At 67.0% G+C, this 16,443-nt stretch overlaps 1 protein-coding gene across 1 annotated transcript; it reads left to right on the top strand.

Annotated features, from left to right (window-relative positions):
• The first annotated feature begins 737 nt into the window (after positions 1-737).
• Positions 738-15,832, top strand: PPP1R13L (protein phosphatase 1 regulatory subunit 13 like). Its single transcript, XM_082496815.1, has 13 exons — positions 738-782; positions 3,507-3,592; positions 3,680-3,798; positions 3,897-4,293; positions 5,466-5,564; positions 7,088-7,176; positions 7,315-7,684; positions 8,092-8,534; positions 10,553-10,690; positions 11,899-12,032; positions 12,416-12,582; positions 14,641-14,840; positions 15,538-15,832. Exons 2-13 carry the CDS (start codon positions 3,538-3,540, stop codon positions 15,574-15,576), a joined length of 2,250 nt encoding a protein of 749 aa, XP_082352941.1. The 5' UTR covers positions 738-782; positions 3,507-3,537; the 3' UTR covers positions 15,577-15,832.
• The last annotated feature ends 611 nt before the right edge of the window (positions 15,833-16,443 follow it).

Raw genomic sequence — 16,443 nt, 5'->3', positions numbered from 1 at the left:
CCCTTCCCCGGGGAACCCCACCCCCCGTGGGATCTCCCCCCCACCGTGGGACACCCCCCCCCCCCGTGGGATCTGCCCCCACCTCCGAGTTCTTCCCTCCTCCCCCCCCCACCCCCCCGGACCCGCCCCCCCGTGGGATCTGCCCCCCCTCCCCGTGGGATCTGCCCCATCCCCGGGTTCTTTCCCCCCCCGGACCCGCACCCCCCCCTTCGTGGGACACCCCCCCCCCCCCCCCCCCCCCGTGGGATCTGCCCCACCCCTCCCCGGGTTCTGCCCCCCCTCCCCGTGGGACCCGCCCCCCCCCCGTGGGATCTGCCCCCCCCCGAGTTCTTCCCCCCCGGACCCGCACCCCCCCTTCGTGGGACAACCCCTCCCCCCCGTGGGATCTGCCCCACCCCTCCCCGGGTTCTGCCCCCCCCGTGGGATCTGCCCCCCCAAGTGGGATCTGCCCACCCCCCCCGGGACCCTCACCCCCCCTTCGTGGGACAACTCCCCCCCCCCCGTGGGATCTGCCCCACCCCGTGGGATTTGCCCCCCCCGCTTCCCCGTGGGACACCCCACCCCCCCGCCGTGGGATCTGCCCCCTCCCCCGTGGGATCTGCCCCCCCTCCCCCCCCCCCGGCACCCCGGGGCGCAGGGCGCGGCCCCCCCCACGCTCAGCGCCCTCCCCCGCGTGACCCAGCGCTCTGGAATTGGGCGTAGAGACCGCGGGGACGCGGGCGCGCCACCGGCATCCCCCCGGCACCCACCGGCATCCCCCGGCACCCACCGGCACCCACCAGGTACCGACCCCCGCGTGGGGCACATGGGATGGGGGGGGGGGGGTGGAGGTCGCCTGGGTCCGGATTTGGGGTGCTGGGGGGGGGGGGCACCCTTGGGTGCTCGGACACCTGGGTCCTTTTTATGGGGTGCTGGGGGGGCACCCTTGGGTGCCCCGATACCTGCATCGTTTTGGGGGGCACCCTTGGGTGCCTGGACGCTTGGGTTGGGTTTTGGGGGGCTGGGGCACACCCTTGGGTGCTCGGACACCTGGGTCCGGTTTTGGGGTGCTTGGGAGGGGGCACCCTTGGGTGCCCGTGCGCCTGGGCCGGGTTTTGGGGTGCTAAGGGAGCACCCTTGGGTGCCCGGATACCTGCGTCATTTTGGGGGACACCCTTGGGTGCTCAGACACCTGGGTCCGGTTTTGGGGTGCTGGGGGGGCACCCTTGGGTGCTCCAATACCTGGGTACAGTTTTGGGGTGAGGGGAGCACCCTTGGGTGCCCGTATGCCTGGGTCGGGTTTTGGGGTGCTGGGGGGCACCCTTGGGTGCCCGGATACCTGCATCGTTTTGGGGGGACACCCTTGGGGTGCTCAGACACCTGGGTCCGGTTTTGGGGTGCTTGAGGGGTCACCCTTGGGTGCTCGGACACCTGGGTACGGTTTTGGGGTGCTGGGGGGCACCCTTGGGTTCCTGGATACCTGTGTCGTTTTGGGGGGCACCCTTGGGTGCCCGTACGCCTGGGTCCGATTTTGGGGTGCTGGGGGGTACACTTGGGTGCTTGAACGCCTGGGTCCGGTTTTGGGGGGGCACCCTTGGGTGCCGGGACTCCTGGGTCCGGTTTTGGGGTGCTGGGGGGCACCCTTGGGTGCTTGAACTCCTCTGTCCTGTTTTGGGGTATTGGGGGCACCCGTGGGTGCTTGGACACCTGGGTCGTTTTGGGGGGAGGGCACCTTTGGGTGCTCGTACGCCTGGGTCCGATTCTGGGGTGCGGGGGAGGGGGCACCCTTGGGTGCCTGGACGTTTGGGGTCCGATTTTGGGGGGGGCACCCTTGGCTGCCTGAACGCCTGGGTCCGGTTTTGGGGTGCTGGGTGGGGGGAGCACCCTTGGGTGCCCGGATGCCTTCCCAGCCCCCCCCCCACCCCGTCGCGCCGCCCGACCCGGGACGAGCCGGGGCTCGTCCCCGTCTCCCCGGGGGCGAGGACCGGGTGGGGCCGCCCGGGTGGGGCCGCCGTTTTTTTTTTTTAGGGGGGGGTGGTGGTGTGTGTCCCCTTCTTCCCCTCGCTGTCCCCAGGAGCGGGGGACACAGCGACACCCCAAATCCCCCCCCCCCCGCCTCTCCTTGGCGGGGGGGGGGACAGAACCTCCTCCATCCTGACCCCCCCCCCGGGGGTGACCCCAGTGGATGTGGGGGGGGTCCTGCCGCCTCCCCATAGAAGGGGGGTATCGCCCCGTCCCTCCCCCCCCTCCCAGGGTCCTGCCCCCGGGGGGGGATGGGGGGTGGGCGGCGCCCGCTCTTTGCGATGGATTAATTACCGGTAATTATGGTGATGATGATCCCGGAGGAGAGGCGAGAGCGGGTCACAACACGTCCCCGCTCCCCGCGTTCCCAGGGCCCCCCCCCCAGTTCAGCCAGTGCCCCTCCCAGTTCACCCATTGCCCCCCCAGTTCAACCATTACCCCTCCCAGTTCACCCATTGCCCCCGCAATGCACCCATCACCCCCCCCAGCTCACCCGTTACCCTCCCAGCTCACCCATTGCCCCTCCCAGTTCACCCCTCACCCCCCCAGTTTCCCCATTGCCCCTCCCAGTTCACCCATCGCCCCCCCGGCTCACCCATTCCCTCCCAGCTCACTCATTACCCCTCCCAGTTCACCCATCGCTCCTCCAGTTCACCCATTGCCCCCCCAACTCACCCGTTACCCCCCCAGCTCACCCATTATGCCCCCAGTTCACCCATCACTCCCTCAGCTCACCCATCACCCCCCCAGTGCACCCATCACCCCCCAGTTCATCCATTTCCCCCCCAGTGCACCCTTTACCCCCCCAGCTCACCCATTACCCCCCCCAGCTCACCCATTACCCCCCTCATCTCACCCATTACCCCCCCAGTTCACGCATTACCCCCCCAGCTCACCCATTACCCTCCCCAGTTCACGCATTACCCCTCCCAGTTCACCCATCACCCCCCCAGTTCACCCATCACCCCCCCAGTTCACCCATTACCCTCCCCAGTTCTCGCATTACCCCTCCCAGTTCACCCATTTCCCCCCCAGTTCACCCATCACCCCCCCAGTTCACCCATCACCCCCCCAGTTCACCCATTACCCTCCCCAGTTCTCGCATTACCCCTCCCAGTTCACCCATTTCCCCCCCAGTTCACCCATTTCCCCCCCAGTTCACCCATCACCCCCCCAGTTCACCCATTACCCTCCCCATTTCACGCATTACCCCTCCCAGTTCACCCATTTCCCCCCCAGTTCACGCATTACCCCTCCCAGTTCACCCATTTCCCCCCCAGTTCACCCATCACCCCCCCAGTTCACCCATCACCCCCCCAGTTCACCCATCACCCCCCCCAGTTCACCCATTACCCCCCCAGCTCACCCATTACCCTCCCCAGTTCACGCATTACCCCTCCCAGTTCACCCATTTCCCCCCCAATTCACCCATTACCCCCCCAGTTCATGCATTACCCCCCCCAGCTCACCCATCACCCCCCCAGTTCACCCATTTCCCCCCCCAGTTCACCCATTGCCGCCCCCCCAGGTGGCACCATGGCCAGCGAGCGGCTCCGCAGCGCACAGGACCTGCTGGATCTCACCTTCCAGTGTAAGTGTGTGTGTGTGTGGGGGGGGGGGGGACGACAGCCCCCCAACTTTGGGGCGCAGCCTGACACACCCCCCCCCCCCCCCCCAGCTCTGGCCATGCAGCACATGGACCTGAAACAGGTGGAACTGGACACGGCGGTGGCCAAAGTGGACGAACTCTCCCGACAACTCGAGTCCCTCTGGACCGATGGCCCCGGACCCCCAAAAGTATGATTTGGGGGGTCGAAAGGGGGGAGGGGGGGGAACGCCATTACCCCCCCAACCCACCTCTCTCTCTCTGTGCCCCCCCTCCCCCCCCCCCGCAGGAGCCGTACAGCCCCAGCCGGACCCGCTCGCCCCTCGGCCGGAGGAACCTGGCGTCGGAGAGCCCCGAAATTTCGGGGGACCCTCTGGGGCGCCCCTCTTCACCCCGACCCCCCCATTACCTCCCGGGGGAGGATCGGGCCCCCTCACCCCGTCCCAAAATACTGCCGGTGCCCTACGAGGGGCTGACGCTCCCCAGCCCGGGGGGGCGAGCCCCCTCCCCGCGGCCCCATCGACCCTACGAGTTCTTGGGGTTCGGGGGGTCCCCCCGACCGGGAGAGGGTTCCGTCTTCTTCCCCGAAAGGGTGCCCTCCCCCCGCCCCCCCGCGCCCCCCCCTTACGAGTTTCATGGGTTGTACCCCTCCATCAGTAGCCCCAACGTCACCTTCCGGGCACAAGGTAAGGTCACCGCCGTGGGGGACACGGTGGGGACGGTTCCTTGGGGTTGGGGGAGGGGGGGGGGGGGGGGACGACACTGTTGGTGTCCCCATCGCAGTGCGTCCCCATCTTGGGGTGCTCCTGTCCCTCCTCAGGAAACTGCAGTGAGATACTGCTCCATTTCAGGGGGGGCCCTGAGCTACCCGAGCTGTCCCCGTTCCCCCCCCGGTGTCCCTAATCCATCCTGGGGTGTCCTCATCCTGGGGTGCTCCTTGTCCCCATACCAGGGTGTCCCCAGGCCATCACGGGGTGCTCCTATCCCGAACCCATGGTGACCCCATCATGAGGTGTCCCCCACCCCGGGCTGTCCCCATGCCATGGTGACCCCATCACGAGGTGTCCCCATGCCATGGTGACCCCATCATGGGGTGTCCCCCACCCCGGGCTGTCCCCATGCCATGGTGACCCCATCACGAGGTGTCCCCCATCCCGGAGTGTCCCCATGCCATGGTGACCCCATCACGAGGTGTCCCCCATCCCGGAGTGTCCCCATGCCATGGTGACCCCATCATGGGGTGTCCCCCACCCCGTGGTGTCCCCATGCCATGGTGACCCCATCATGGGGTGTCCCCACGCCATGGTGACCCCATCATGAGGTGTCCCCCACCCCGGGCTGTCCCCATGCCATGGTGACCCCATCACGAGGTGTCCCCATGCCATGGTGACCCCATCATGGGGTGTCCCCCACCCCGGGCTGTCCCCATGCCATGGTGACCCCATCATGAGGTGTCCCCCACCCCGGGGTGTCCCCATGCCATGGTGACCCCATCATGAGGTGTCCCCCATCCCGGGGTGTCCCCATGCCATGGTGACCCCATCATGAGGTGTCCCCCACCCCATGCTGTCCCCATGCCATGGTGACCCCATCATGAGGTGTCCCCCATCCCGGGGTGTCCCCATGCCATGGTGACCCCATCATGAGGTGTCCCCCACCCCGGGCTGTCCCCATGCCATGGTGACCCCATCATGAGGTGTCCCCCACCCCATGCTGTCCCCATGCCATGGTGACCCCATCATGAGGTGTCCCCCATCCCGGGGTGTCCCCATGCCATGGTGACCCCATCATGAGGTGTCCCCCACCCCGTGGTGTCCCCACGCCATGTTGACCCCATCATGAGGTGTCCCCCCCCCAGATGACCTCATCATCAAGAGGCGGCCGCAGAAGAGCTGGAACGAGTCCGACCTGGACGTGGCCTACGAGAAGAAACCCCCCAACTCGGGGGGCTACGACCGTGAGCTGGGGACACACACACACACACACGACACACTGGGGGGGGGGCACTCAGGGGGTTGGGGGCACGGGGGGGGGGGGGGAGGAATGGGGCTGTCGGGGGGGCCCCATGTGGGGGTCCGGGGCTGTTGTTTTGGGTGCTGGGGGGGGGTATAGGGCTTTTTTTTGGGGGGGGGACAGGGCTTTTGGAGGGGGGCTCTAGGGCTTCTGGGGGGGTTCAGGGCTGCTGGGGGGGTATAGGGCTTTGGGGGGGGGTTAGGGCTGCAGGGGCGGGTCTAGTACTTTTTTTGGGGGGGTCTAGGGCTTTTTTTTTGGGGGGGTCTAGGGCTTTTTGGTGGGGCAGGGCTTCTGGGGGGGTGTATAGGGCTTCTGGGGGGGTGTATAGGGCTGCTGGGGGGGTGTCTAGTGCTTTTGGGGGGGGCTCTAGGGCTACTGGGAGGGTCCAGAGCTGCTGGGGGGGTGGTCTAGGGCTGCTGGGGGGGTTATAGGGCTTTGGGGGGGGGGTCTAGGGCTGCTGGGGGGGAGTCTAATGCGTTTGGGGGAGGGATTTAGGGCTTTTTGGGGGGGGGCAAGGCTTTTGGGGGGCTCTAGGGCTTTTGGGGGTGCCTAGGGCTTCTGGGGGGGGCTCTACTGCTTTTTTTTGGGGGTGTCTAGGGCTGCTGGAGGGGGGGTCTAGTGCTTTTTGGGGGGGGGATATAGGGCTTTTTTGGGGGGGCCAAGGCTTTTGGGGGGGCACTAGTGCTTTTGGGGGAGGCCTAGAGCTCCTGGGGGGGCTCTACTGCTTTTTTGGGCAGGGGTCTAGGGCTGCTGGGGGGGGGGGGGCAGGACTTTTGGGGGGGTCTAGAGCTGCTGGGGGGGTGGTCTAGGGCTGCTGGGAGGGGCAAGGCTTTTGGGGGGGTCTAGGGCTGCTGGGGGGGGTGTCAGGGCTTTTGGGGGTGCCTAGGGCTTCTGGGGGGGGCTCTACTGCTTTTTTTTGGGGGTGTCTAGGGCTGCTGGAGGGGGGGTCTAGTGCTTTTTTGGGGGGGATATAGGGCTTTTTGGCGGGGGGCAAGGCTTTGGGGGGGCACTAGTGCTTCTGGGGGAGGCCTAGAGCTCCTGGGGGGGCTCTACTGCTTTTTTGGGCAGGGGTCTAGGGCTGCTGGGGGGGGGGGGGGCAGGACTTTTGGGGGTGTCTAGGGCTGCTGGGAGGGGCAAGGCTTTTGGGGGGGTCTAGGGCTGCTGGGGGGGGGCAGGGCTTTTGGCGGGGTCTAGGGCTGCTGGGGGGGGTGTCAGGGCTTTTGGGGGTGCCTAGGACTTCTGGGGGGGGGCTCTACTGCTTTTTTTTGGGAGGGGTCTAGGGCTGCAAGGTGGGGGGTGCAGAGCAGCTGCGCAAGGGGGGGTCTGATGTTACTGGTCTGGGTGCGGGGTGCTGGGGGGGGGGGGCGGTGCTGAGCGTGTATCGGGGTACCTCTGGGGGGGTGGGAGGATTGGGGGGGCGGGGGCTGCATCCCTCAGACTGTGTGTGTGTCCCCCCCCCTCTCTCAGGCAGCGGCGAGGGGCAGCGGCCGCCCCCGGGGTTGGCACTGGCGCCATGGCGGGAGACCAGCCTGGACGGGGCGGGCGGCCACAACAAGGTGAGCGCTGGGGGGGGGGATGGACCACCCATCACCCCCCAGCCCCGCTGCCCCGACGCCGGGGTAGATGGGCTGCTTCCCTCCCCGACACCCTTTGCTTTCCCCCCCCCTCTCCCCCAACTCCCACCCCAATTCCAGGATGGTGCCTACGGGGGCCACAGCGCCACGCTACCCCGAAACTACAAAGTGTCGCCGTTGGCGGGCGAGAGACGGGCGGAGGGTCCCTTTCGACGCTCGGCACCCGGCACGTTGCCCCGCGGTTGGCACTTCTCCCAACAACCTGTCTCCCGTATCCCCGTGCCGCCCCCCGCGCCGGGCGGGCGACCCCCCCGCCACAAACCTTTACCCCTCTCCATGATCTTCAAGCTGCAAAACGCTTTTTGGGAACAAGGGGTCGGCGCACCCAGGGGGTTTCCCCCCATCTCCACCGCCGGCCCCCGCGTATCCCAAAAGCAACCCCAGCTCCCGGCGTTGCCGCAGACCCCCCCGGCGCTGCCCGGGGGCGAAGGTGAGGAGGAGGAGGAGAGGGGTGGGGGGGTGGTGTCCAGGGTGGGGAGACATAGGGGTTACTGGGGGTGGGGGGTGTCTGTGGGGCTCGAGTGGGCAGCAGGAGGCGGGTTTGGGGGGGCCCAGGGGACTGCAGCATGAGGGTTGCGGAGTCTTGGGGGGGCTGCACCCTGCTGAGATGGGGAGGGGGGGTTGGGGGGGGTTTCTGTGGGGCTCTGGTGTTGTCCCACCCACAGTGGGGGGTCTGTGGGGCTCCGGTCTTGACCAACCTGGAGTGGGGGGTCCGTGGGGCTCTGGTGTTGTCCCACCCGGAGTGGGGGGTCCATGGGGCTCTGGTGTTGTCCCACCCGCAGTGGGGGGTCCGTGGGGCTCGAGCACTGGAGCACCCTGACCCCAACCCCCCAGCAGGATCCGGGCGCCCCGTGCCCCCTGAGAACAACCCACCGGAGGGAGAGCCGGAGCTGGAGCGGCTGTTGCAGGGTGGGGAGGCCGAAGCGTTGGAGCGGCCGCTCAGCCCCACGCGCCTCCAGCCCCTTCTGCCCCCCGAGGCCCAGCGGGTCCCCGAGTTCGAGGAGGTGGCGCGGGTTCTGGCCGAGATGCCGCGACCCCTCAAGCGCCGCGGCTCCATGGAGCAGTGCCCGGGGCCGGCGCTGCCACCCACTCGCACCCGCCAGTACCAGCAGCTCATCACCCGCCTCCTGCACCGTCCGCCCCGCCGTGACGAGCCACCGGCCACCGGTGACACCGGCACCTCGCCCGACCTGCCGCCCCCGACTCCGGTGGCCCCCGAGGCCCGGCCACCGCCTCACACCCCCCCGCCGCCGTCCCCCAGCAGCCCCGCACCCACCCCGGTAAGTGTCTGCGGTCCCCGGGGGGCCACACGGTGCCCGGTGTCCCTTGGAGCCCCCCAGGATGCCACACAGTAGCTGGTGTCCCTTGGGGCCCCCTGAGGTGCCACGTGGCAGCCAGTGTCCCTTGGAGCCCCCTGAGATGCCATGGAGTGGTTGGTGTCCCCCTATGTCCCCAGAGGTGCCACATGGTTCCTGGTGTCCCTTGGAGCCCCCCGAGGTGCCATGTGGTGCCTGGTGTCCCTTGGAGCCCCCCGAGGTGCCACGTGGCACCCGGCGTCCCTTGGAGCCCCTGGGTTGTCAGGTAGTGGTTGGTGTCCCCAGAGGTGCCACATGGTGCCCAGTGTCCCTTGGAGCCCCCCGAGGTGCCATGTGGTGCCTGGTGTCCCTTGGAGCCCCCCGAGGTGCCATGTGGCACCCGGCGTCCCTTGGAGCCCCTGGGTTGTCAGGTAGTGGTTGGTGTCCCCAGAGGTGCCACATGGTGCCCAGTGTCCCTTGGAGCCCCCCGAGGTGCCACGTGGCAGCCAGTGTCCCTTGGAGCCCCCTGGGATGCCATGGAGTGGTTGGTGGCCCCTGTGTCCCCAGAGGTGCCACGTGGTTCCTAGTATCCCTTGGAACCCCCCAAGATGCCATGTCCCCCTGTGTCCTCAGAGGTGCTATGCGGTACCTGATGTCCCTTGGAGCCCTTTGAGGTGCCACGTGGCACCCGGTGTTGCTTGGAGGCCACTGAGCTGTCAGGCAGTTGTTGGTGTCCCCCTGTATCCTCAGAGGTGCCACATGGTGCCTGGTGTCCCTTGGAGCCCCTTGGGGTGCCACACAGTGGTTGCTGTCCCCTGGGGTGCCTGGTGTCCCCAAGGATTCCCCCAGTGTCTCCAGAGATGGCAAGCAGTGCCTGGTGCCACCAGACGTGCCCCTGTGGTGCCCCTGTGGTGCCCCTGTGGTACCCCTGGGTGCACTGTGGTGCCAACCAGTGTCCCAAGAGTTGTCCCTGGGTGATATACAGCACTGGGTGCCCCGGGGGGTGTCCCCAAGGTGCCCCAGAGGCCATAGAGCACCAGATGCCCCGGGAGATGTCCCCAAGGTCCCCGAGGTGCCATAGAGTGCCGGGTGCCCCGGGGGGTGTCCCCAAGTTCCCCCAGAGGCCATAGAGCACCAGATGCCCCGGGAGGTGTCCCCAAGGTCCCCCAGATGCCATAAAGCACCAGATGCCCCGGGAGGTGTCCCCAAGGTCCCCCAGATGCCATAAAGCACCAGATGCCCCGGGAGGTGTCCCCAAGTTCCCCCAGAGGCCATAGAGCACCAGATGCCCTGGGAGATGTCCCCAAGGTCCCCGAGGTGCCATAGAGTGCTGGGTGCCCTGGAGGCTGTCCCCAAGGTCCACCAGATGCACCGGGAGGTGTCCCCAAGGTCCACCAGATGCCATAGAGCACCAGAAGCCCCGGGAGGTGTCCCCAAGGTCCCCCAGAGGCCATAGAGTGCAAAGTACCCTGGGAGGTGTCCCCAGGGTCCCCCAGATGCCATAGAGTGCCGGGTGACGTGGGAGGTGTCCCCAAGGTCCCCCAGAGGCCATAGAGCATCAGATGCCCCGGGAGGTGTCCCCAAGGTCCCTGAGGCGCCATAGAGCACCAGATGCCCCAGGAGGTGTCCCCAAGTTCCCCCAGAGGCCATAGAGCACCAGAAGCCCTGGGAGGTGTCCCCAAGGTCCCCCAGAGGCCACAGAGCACCAGATGCCCTGGGAGATGTCCCCAAGGTCCCCGAGGTGCCATAGAGTGCCGGGTGCCCCGGGGGGTGTCCCCAAGTTCCCCCAGAGGCCATAGAGCACCAGATGCCCCGGGAGGTGTCCCCAAGGTCCCCCAGATGCCATAGAGCACCAGATGCCCTGGGAGGTGTCCCCAAGTTCCCCCAGAGGCCATAGAGCACCAGATGCTCCGGGACATGTCCCCTGGCTCCCTCGGGTGCTGTACGGTGCCGGGTGCCCTGGGAGGTGTCCCCAGGGTCCCCTGACCCCCTGGCTGCCCCAGGAGCGGCGCTCGGCCCTGCGCGACCCCTCCTCGCCCCGCAGGCGCCCCGGGGCTCGTGTGCGCCTCAACCCCCTGGTGCTGCTGCTGGACGCGGCCCTGACCGGGGAGCTGGACGTGGTGCAGCAGGCGGTGGCTGAGGTGGGAGATGGGGACAGGGGCAGGGGGTGGCAGGGACAATGGCTGGGGACGGTGCGGACAGGGGAATGGGGGACAGGGTGGCAGGGATGGGGGACAGGGTGACGAGGGCTGGGGACAGTAGGGACAGGGTGGCAGGGACAAGGGTTGGGGTGGTGAGGGCTGGGGACAGTGGGGACAGTGGGGATGGGGACAGGGACAAGGGTTGGGGTGGCGAGGGCTGGGGACAGGGGGACAGGGGCGAGGGCTGGGTTGGGGAGGGCTGGGGACAGTAGGGACAGGGTGGCAGGGACAAGGGTTGGGGTGGTGAGGGCTGGGGACAGTGGGGACAGTGGGGATGGGGACAGGGACAAGGGTTGGGGTGGCGAGGGCTGGGGACAGGGGGACAGGGGCGAGGGCTGGGTTGGGGAGGGCTGGGGACAGTAGGGACAGGGTGGCAGGGACAAGGGTTGGGGTGGTGAGGGCTGGGGACAGTGGGGACAGTGGGGATGGGGACAGGGACAAGGGTTGGGGTGGGAAGGGCTGGGGACAGTAGGGACAGGGTGGCAGGGACAATGGCTGGGGTGGCGAGGACTGGGGGCAGTGGGGACAGTGGGACATGGGGACAGGGACAAGGGTTGGGGTGGTGAGGGCTGGGGACAGTGGGGACAGTGGGGATGGGGACAGGGACAAGGGCTGGGGTGGGAAGGGCTGGGGACAGTAGGGACAGGGTGGCAGGGACAATGGCTGGGGTGGGGAGGACTGGGGACAGTGGGGACAGTGGGACATGGGGACAGGGACAAGGGTTGGGGTGGCGAGGGCTGGGGACAGGGACAAGGGCTGGGGTGGGAAGGGCTGGGGACAGTAGGGACAGGGTGGCAGGGCCAATGGCTGGGGTGGGGAGGACTGGGGGCAGTGGGGACAGTGGGACATGGGGACAGGGACAAGGGTTGGGGTGGTGAGGTCTCGGCACAGTGGGGACAGGGGAATGGGGACATGGGCAGGGGTGGGGAGGGCTGCGGACAACGGGGACGGGGACAGGGTGGCAGGGACAAGGGCTGGGGTGGCGAGGGCTGGGGACAGTGGGGACAGGGACAAGGGCTGGGGTGGAGAGGGCTGGGGACAGTGTGGCAGGGAGAGCGGCATGCCTGGTAGTCGGGGGTGGCAGGGGCCGGGGGTGGCAGCAGGGTGCCGGGGGGTGGCAGTGAGGGGACTGACGTGCGTGTCCCCAGCTGAACGACCCCAGTCAGCCCAACGACGAGGGCATCACGGCGCTGCACAACGCCATCTGCGGCGCCAACTACAGCATTGTTGACTTCCTCATCGCCAGCGGGGCCAACGTCAACTCCCCCGACAGCCACGGCTGGTGGGACGGGGACAGGGACACACTGACACGGGGTGGGGGGACATGAGGGACCCCACAGCCAGCACTGGTGGGATGGAGACCCAGTGACATGGGGTGGGGGGACACGAAGGACCCCACAGCCAGGGCTGGTGGGACAGGGACACACTGATGTGGGGTGGGGGGGACAGGGGACCCCACAGCCTGGGGTGGGGGGACAGGGGTGGGACCCCAATAATCCCCTGAGAGCCCTCGGTGACAGCGGGGGGTGATGGGGGGGGGGGGACGGGGGACGCCAGGGTGGCACCCTCATCCCCCAGGACAGCGGGGAGGGCAGGGGAAACCCATCCTCTGTCCCATCCTCGTCCCACCCCCCCCAAAAATTGTCCCCATCCCGACGGTGGCAGGACACCGCTGCACTGCGCCGCCTCGTGCAACGACACGGGGGTGTGCGTGGCCCTGGTGCGCCACGGCGCCGCCATCTTCGCCACCACCACCAGCGACGGCAGCCTGGCCGTGGAGAAGTGCGACCCGTACCGGGAGGGCTACGCCGACTGCTACAACTACCTGACTGGTACCGGGGCACTGGGGGCACTGGGAGCGTGTGGGTACAGGGTGGGTATGGGTGCTGGGGAGGGCGTGGGGGGGTGTACTGGGGAGGTATGGGTAGCGGGAGGTATGGGTACTGGGAAGGGATACTGGGTGTATATGGGTACTGGGAGGGGGTACTGGGCGAGTACTGGGAGGGGGTACTGGGGAGATATGGTACTGGAAGGGGGTACTGGAGAGGTACAGGTCCTGGGAGGGGTGTACTGTGGGGGTATATGGGTAATGGGAAAGGATACTGGGTGTATACGGGTACTGGGAGGGGGTACTGGGGAGGTATGGTGCTGGGAGGGGTGTACTGTGGGGGTATATGGGTACTGGGAAGGGATACTGGGTATATATGGGTAGTGGAAGGGGGTACTGGGTGAGTACAGGTACTGGGAGGGGGTACTGGAGAGGTACAGGTCCTTGGAGGGGTGTACTGTGGGGGTATATGGGTACTGGGGGGTATGGGTACTGGGAAGGGATACTGGGTGTATACAGATACTGGGAGCGGGTACTGGGTGAGTACAGGTACTGGGAGGGGGTACTGGAGAGGTTCAGGTCCTCGGAGGGGTGTACTGTGGGTGTATATGGGTACTGGGGGGTATGGGTACTAGGAAGGGATACTGGGTGTATACGGGTACTGGGAGGGGGTACTGGGGAGGTATGGTGCTGGGAGGGGTGTACTGTGGGGGTATATGGGTACTGGGAAGGGATACTGGGTATATATGGGTAGTGGAAGGGGGTACTGGGTGAGTACAGGTACTGGGAGGGGGTACTGGAGAGGTACAGGTCCTTGGAGGGGTGTACTGTGGGGGTATATGGGTACTGGGGGGTATGGGTACTGGGAAGGGATACTGGGTGTATACAGATACTGGGAGCGGGTACTGGGTGAGTACAGGTACTGGGAGGGGGTACTGGAGAGGTTCAGGTCCTCGGAGGGGTGTACTGTGGGTGTATATGGGTACTGGGGGGTATGGGTACTAGGAAGGGATACTGGGTGTATACGGGTACTGGGATGGGGTACTGGGCGAGTACGGGTACTGGGAGGGGCTACTGGGGAGGTATGGTACTGGGAGAGGTGTATTGTGGGGGTATACGGGTACTGGGAGGGGTACTGGGGGTATGGGTACTGGGAAGGGACAGTGGGGGTGTACGGGTACTGGGAGGGGGTACTGGGGAGGTATGGTACTGGGAGGGGTGTACTGGGGAATATGGGTACTGGGAAGTGGTATTGGGGGTTATATGCGTACTGGGAGGGAGTATTGCAAGTATACAGGTACTGGGAGGGGGTACTGGGGGGGTGTGAATGCTGGGAGAGGGTATCAGGGGGATATGGGTACTGGGAGCAGGTATTGGGGTCGTACAGGTACTGGGGTGAGGGATGTGGGTACTGGGCTAGGATACTGGGCAAGTATGGGTACTGGGAGGAGGGATGTGGGTACTGGGGGGGGGGATACTGGGCAAGTATGGGTACTGGGAGGAGGGAGGTGGGTACTGGGGGGGAGTATTAGGGGGTATGGCTACTGGGAGGGGGTATTGGGGTTATATGGGTACTGGGAGGGGGTATCACGGGTATACAGGTACTGGGAAGGAGTTCTGGGCAGGTATGAGTACTGGGAGGGGGTACTGTGGGGGTATGGTTACTGGGCAGGTGTACTGGGCAGGTGTGAATACTGGGAGCATGCGTACTGGGAGCAGGTACTGGGGTGCTGTAGTTACTGGGAGGATGGATGTGGGTACTGGGGTGGTATATTGGGGCAGTACGGTTACTGGGAGGGGGTACTGGGAGGAGAGACATGGGGAGGGATATTGGGGTTATATGGATACTGGGAGCGGTTACTGGAAGGGGTATTGGGTCTGTGGGTGCTGAGCGGGGGTATGGATACTGGGAGGGGTGCAGATACTGGGAGGGGATAGCAGGACGGCTGTGGGTTCAGGGCAGGGGGGTGCAGTGCCACTGGGGGGGGGTGTGGGTGGAGGATGTCTTTTGGGGGGGGGTGGCGGGTGGCGGGTGCTGACGTCCCCGTCCCCGACCCCGCAGAGGTGGAGCAGAGCATGGGGGTGCTGAACAGCGGGGTGGTGTACGCCCTGTGGGACTACAGCGCCGAGTTCGGGGACGAGCTGTCCTTCCGCGAGGGAGAACCCGTCACCGTCCTGCGCCGCCAACCCCAGGAGGAACTCGACTGGTGGTGGGGGTCCCTCTACGGCCACGAGGGCTACGTGCCCAGGAACTACTTCGGGGTGAGCGGAGGGGGGGGGGCTCCACAGCCACCCCACAGCCCCCGGGGTGGGGCAGTCACAGCACCCATGGCCCTGGGGAGGTCCCACAGTGCCCACGGCCAACTCACAGCCCTGGGGGGCAACCAGAGCACCCATGGTCCCAGAGGGGTCCCACAGCACCCACGACCACCCCATAGGCCTAGGGGGGACAGCCACAGCACCCATGACCCCTGAGGAGGGGGGTCCCACAGCACCCATGGTCCCGAAAGCCCCTCCGTGGCCCCAGAGGGGTCCTAGAGCACCTATGGCCACCTCACAGCCCCGGGGGGCAACCAGAGCACCCATGGCCACCTCACAGCCCCAGGGAGGGCAGCCACAGCACCGATGACCCTGGGGAGGCTCCCACAGCACCCATGGCCACCTCACAGCTCCAGGGGGCAACCAGAGCACCCATGGCCACCTCACAGCACCGGGGGGCAACCACAGCACCCACAGCCCCAGGGGGGTCCCACAGCACCCGTGGCCACCTCATAGCCCCGGGGGGGGGGCAGTCACAGCACCCATGACCCCGGGGGGGGTCCCCAAAGCCCCTCCATGGCCCCGAGGGTGGATCTCATGGCCTCCCTGGCCTCTCCATGGCTTGGGGTCCTAGGGGGCATCGGGGGGGGGACATGGGGACACCCTCTCCCTGACACCCCCCCCCCTCCCCTTCCCCCAGCTCTTCCCCAGGGTCCGGCCGCAGCGGAAGAAGGTCTGAGGGGGGGACACCTGAGGACATGGGGGGGTCCTGAGCTGGCCCTGACCCCCCCTCCCCCGACACTCAGACGCATGGGTCCCCCGTGCCAGCGGGCACCTCCTCCAGTGCCCCCCACCCCGTCCCATCCTCTCCTGTCCCAGCAAGGCATGGGGGTGCCCCCCCCCTCCGCTGCTGCTGCAGTGTCATGTAACCCCCCCCCAGCTGGTGACAGTGGGTGTCACCCCATGGTGTTGGCTTCCCTGGGGAGTAAAGAGCCTTTGGCTGCGCCCGGTGGTCTCTGTCCTCTGCATCACCGGGGGGGGGGGGGCATGGGGACAGAGGGTGACACAGGTGGGGACACCCCACTTGGGACCAGATGGGTGACACGGGTGGGGACACACTGCATCAGAATGGGGGGGGGGGGGGGGGGGGGGGGTGACAAAGGTGGGGACACCCCATTTGAGACCGGATGGGGTGACATGGGTGGGGACATCCTGCATCAGACTGGGGGGGGATGACAGAGGTGGGGACACCCCGCTTGCAACCGGAGGGGGTGACACGAGTGGGGACACCCCGCGTCAGACTGGGGGGGGTGACACGAGTGCGGACACCCTGCATCAGACTTGGGGAGGTGCGACACAGGTGGGGACACCCCACTTGGGACCAGAGGGGTGACACGGGTGGGGACACCCTGCATCAGACTGGGGGTGGTGACATGGGTGGGGAGACTCTGCATCAGACCTGGGGGGGTGTGACACAGGTGAGGACACCCCACTTGGGACCAGAGGGGTGACATGGGTGGGGACACCCTGCATCAGACTGGGGGTGGTGACAGAGGTGGAGACACCCCAGTTTGGACTGGAGTGGGTGACATGGGTGGGGACATCC

This window comes from Vanellus vanellus, assembly GCF_965231255.1.
Source record: "Vanellus vanellus genome assembly, chromosome: 31".
In the NCBI taxonomy this organism is placed as follows: Eukaryota; Metazoa; Chordata; class Aves; order Charadriiformes; family Charadriidae; genus Vanellus; species Vanellus vanellus.
Note: the sequence above shows the minus strand (reverse complement) of the source record. Positions and strands in the feature narration are given on the sequence as shown.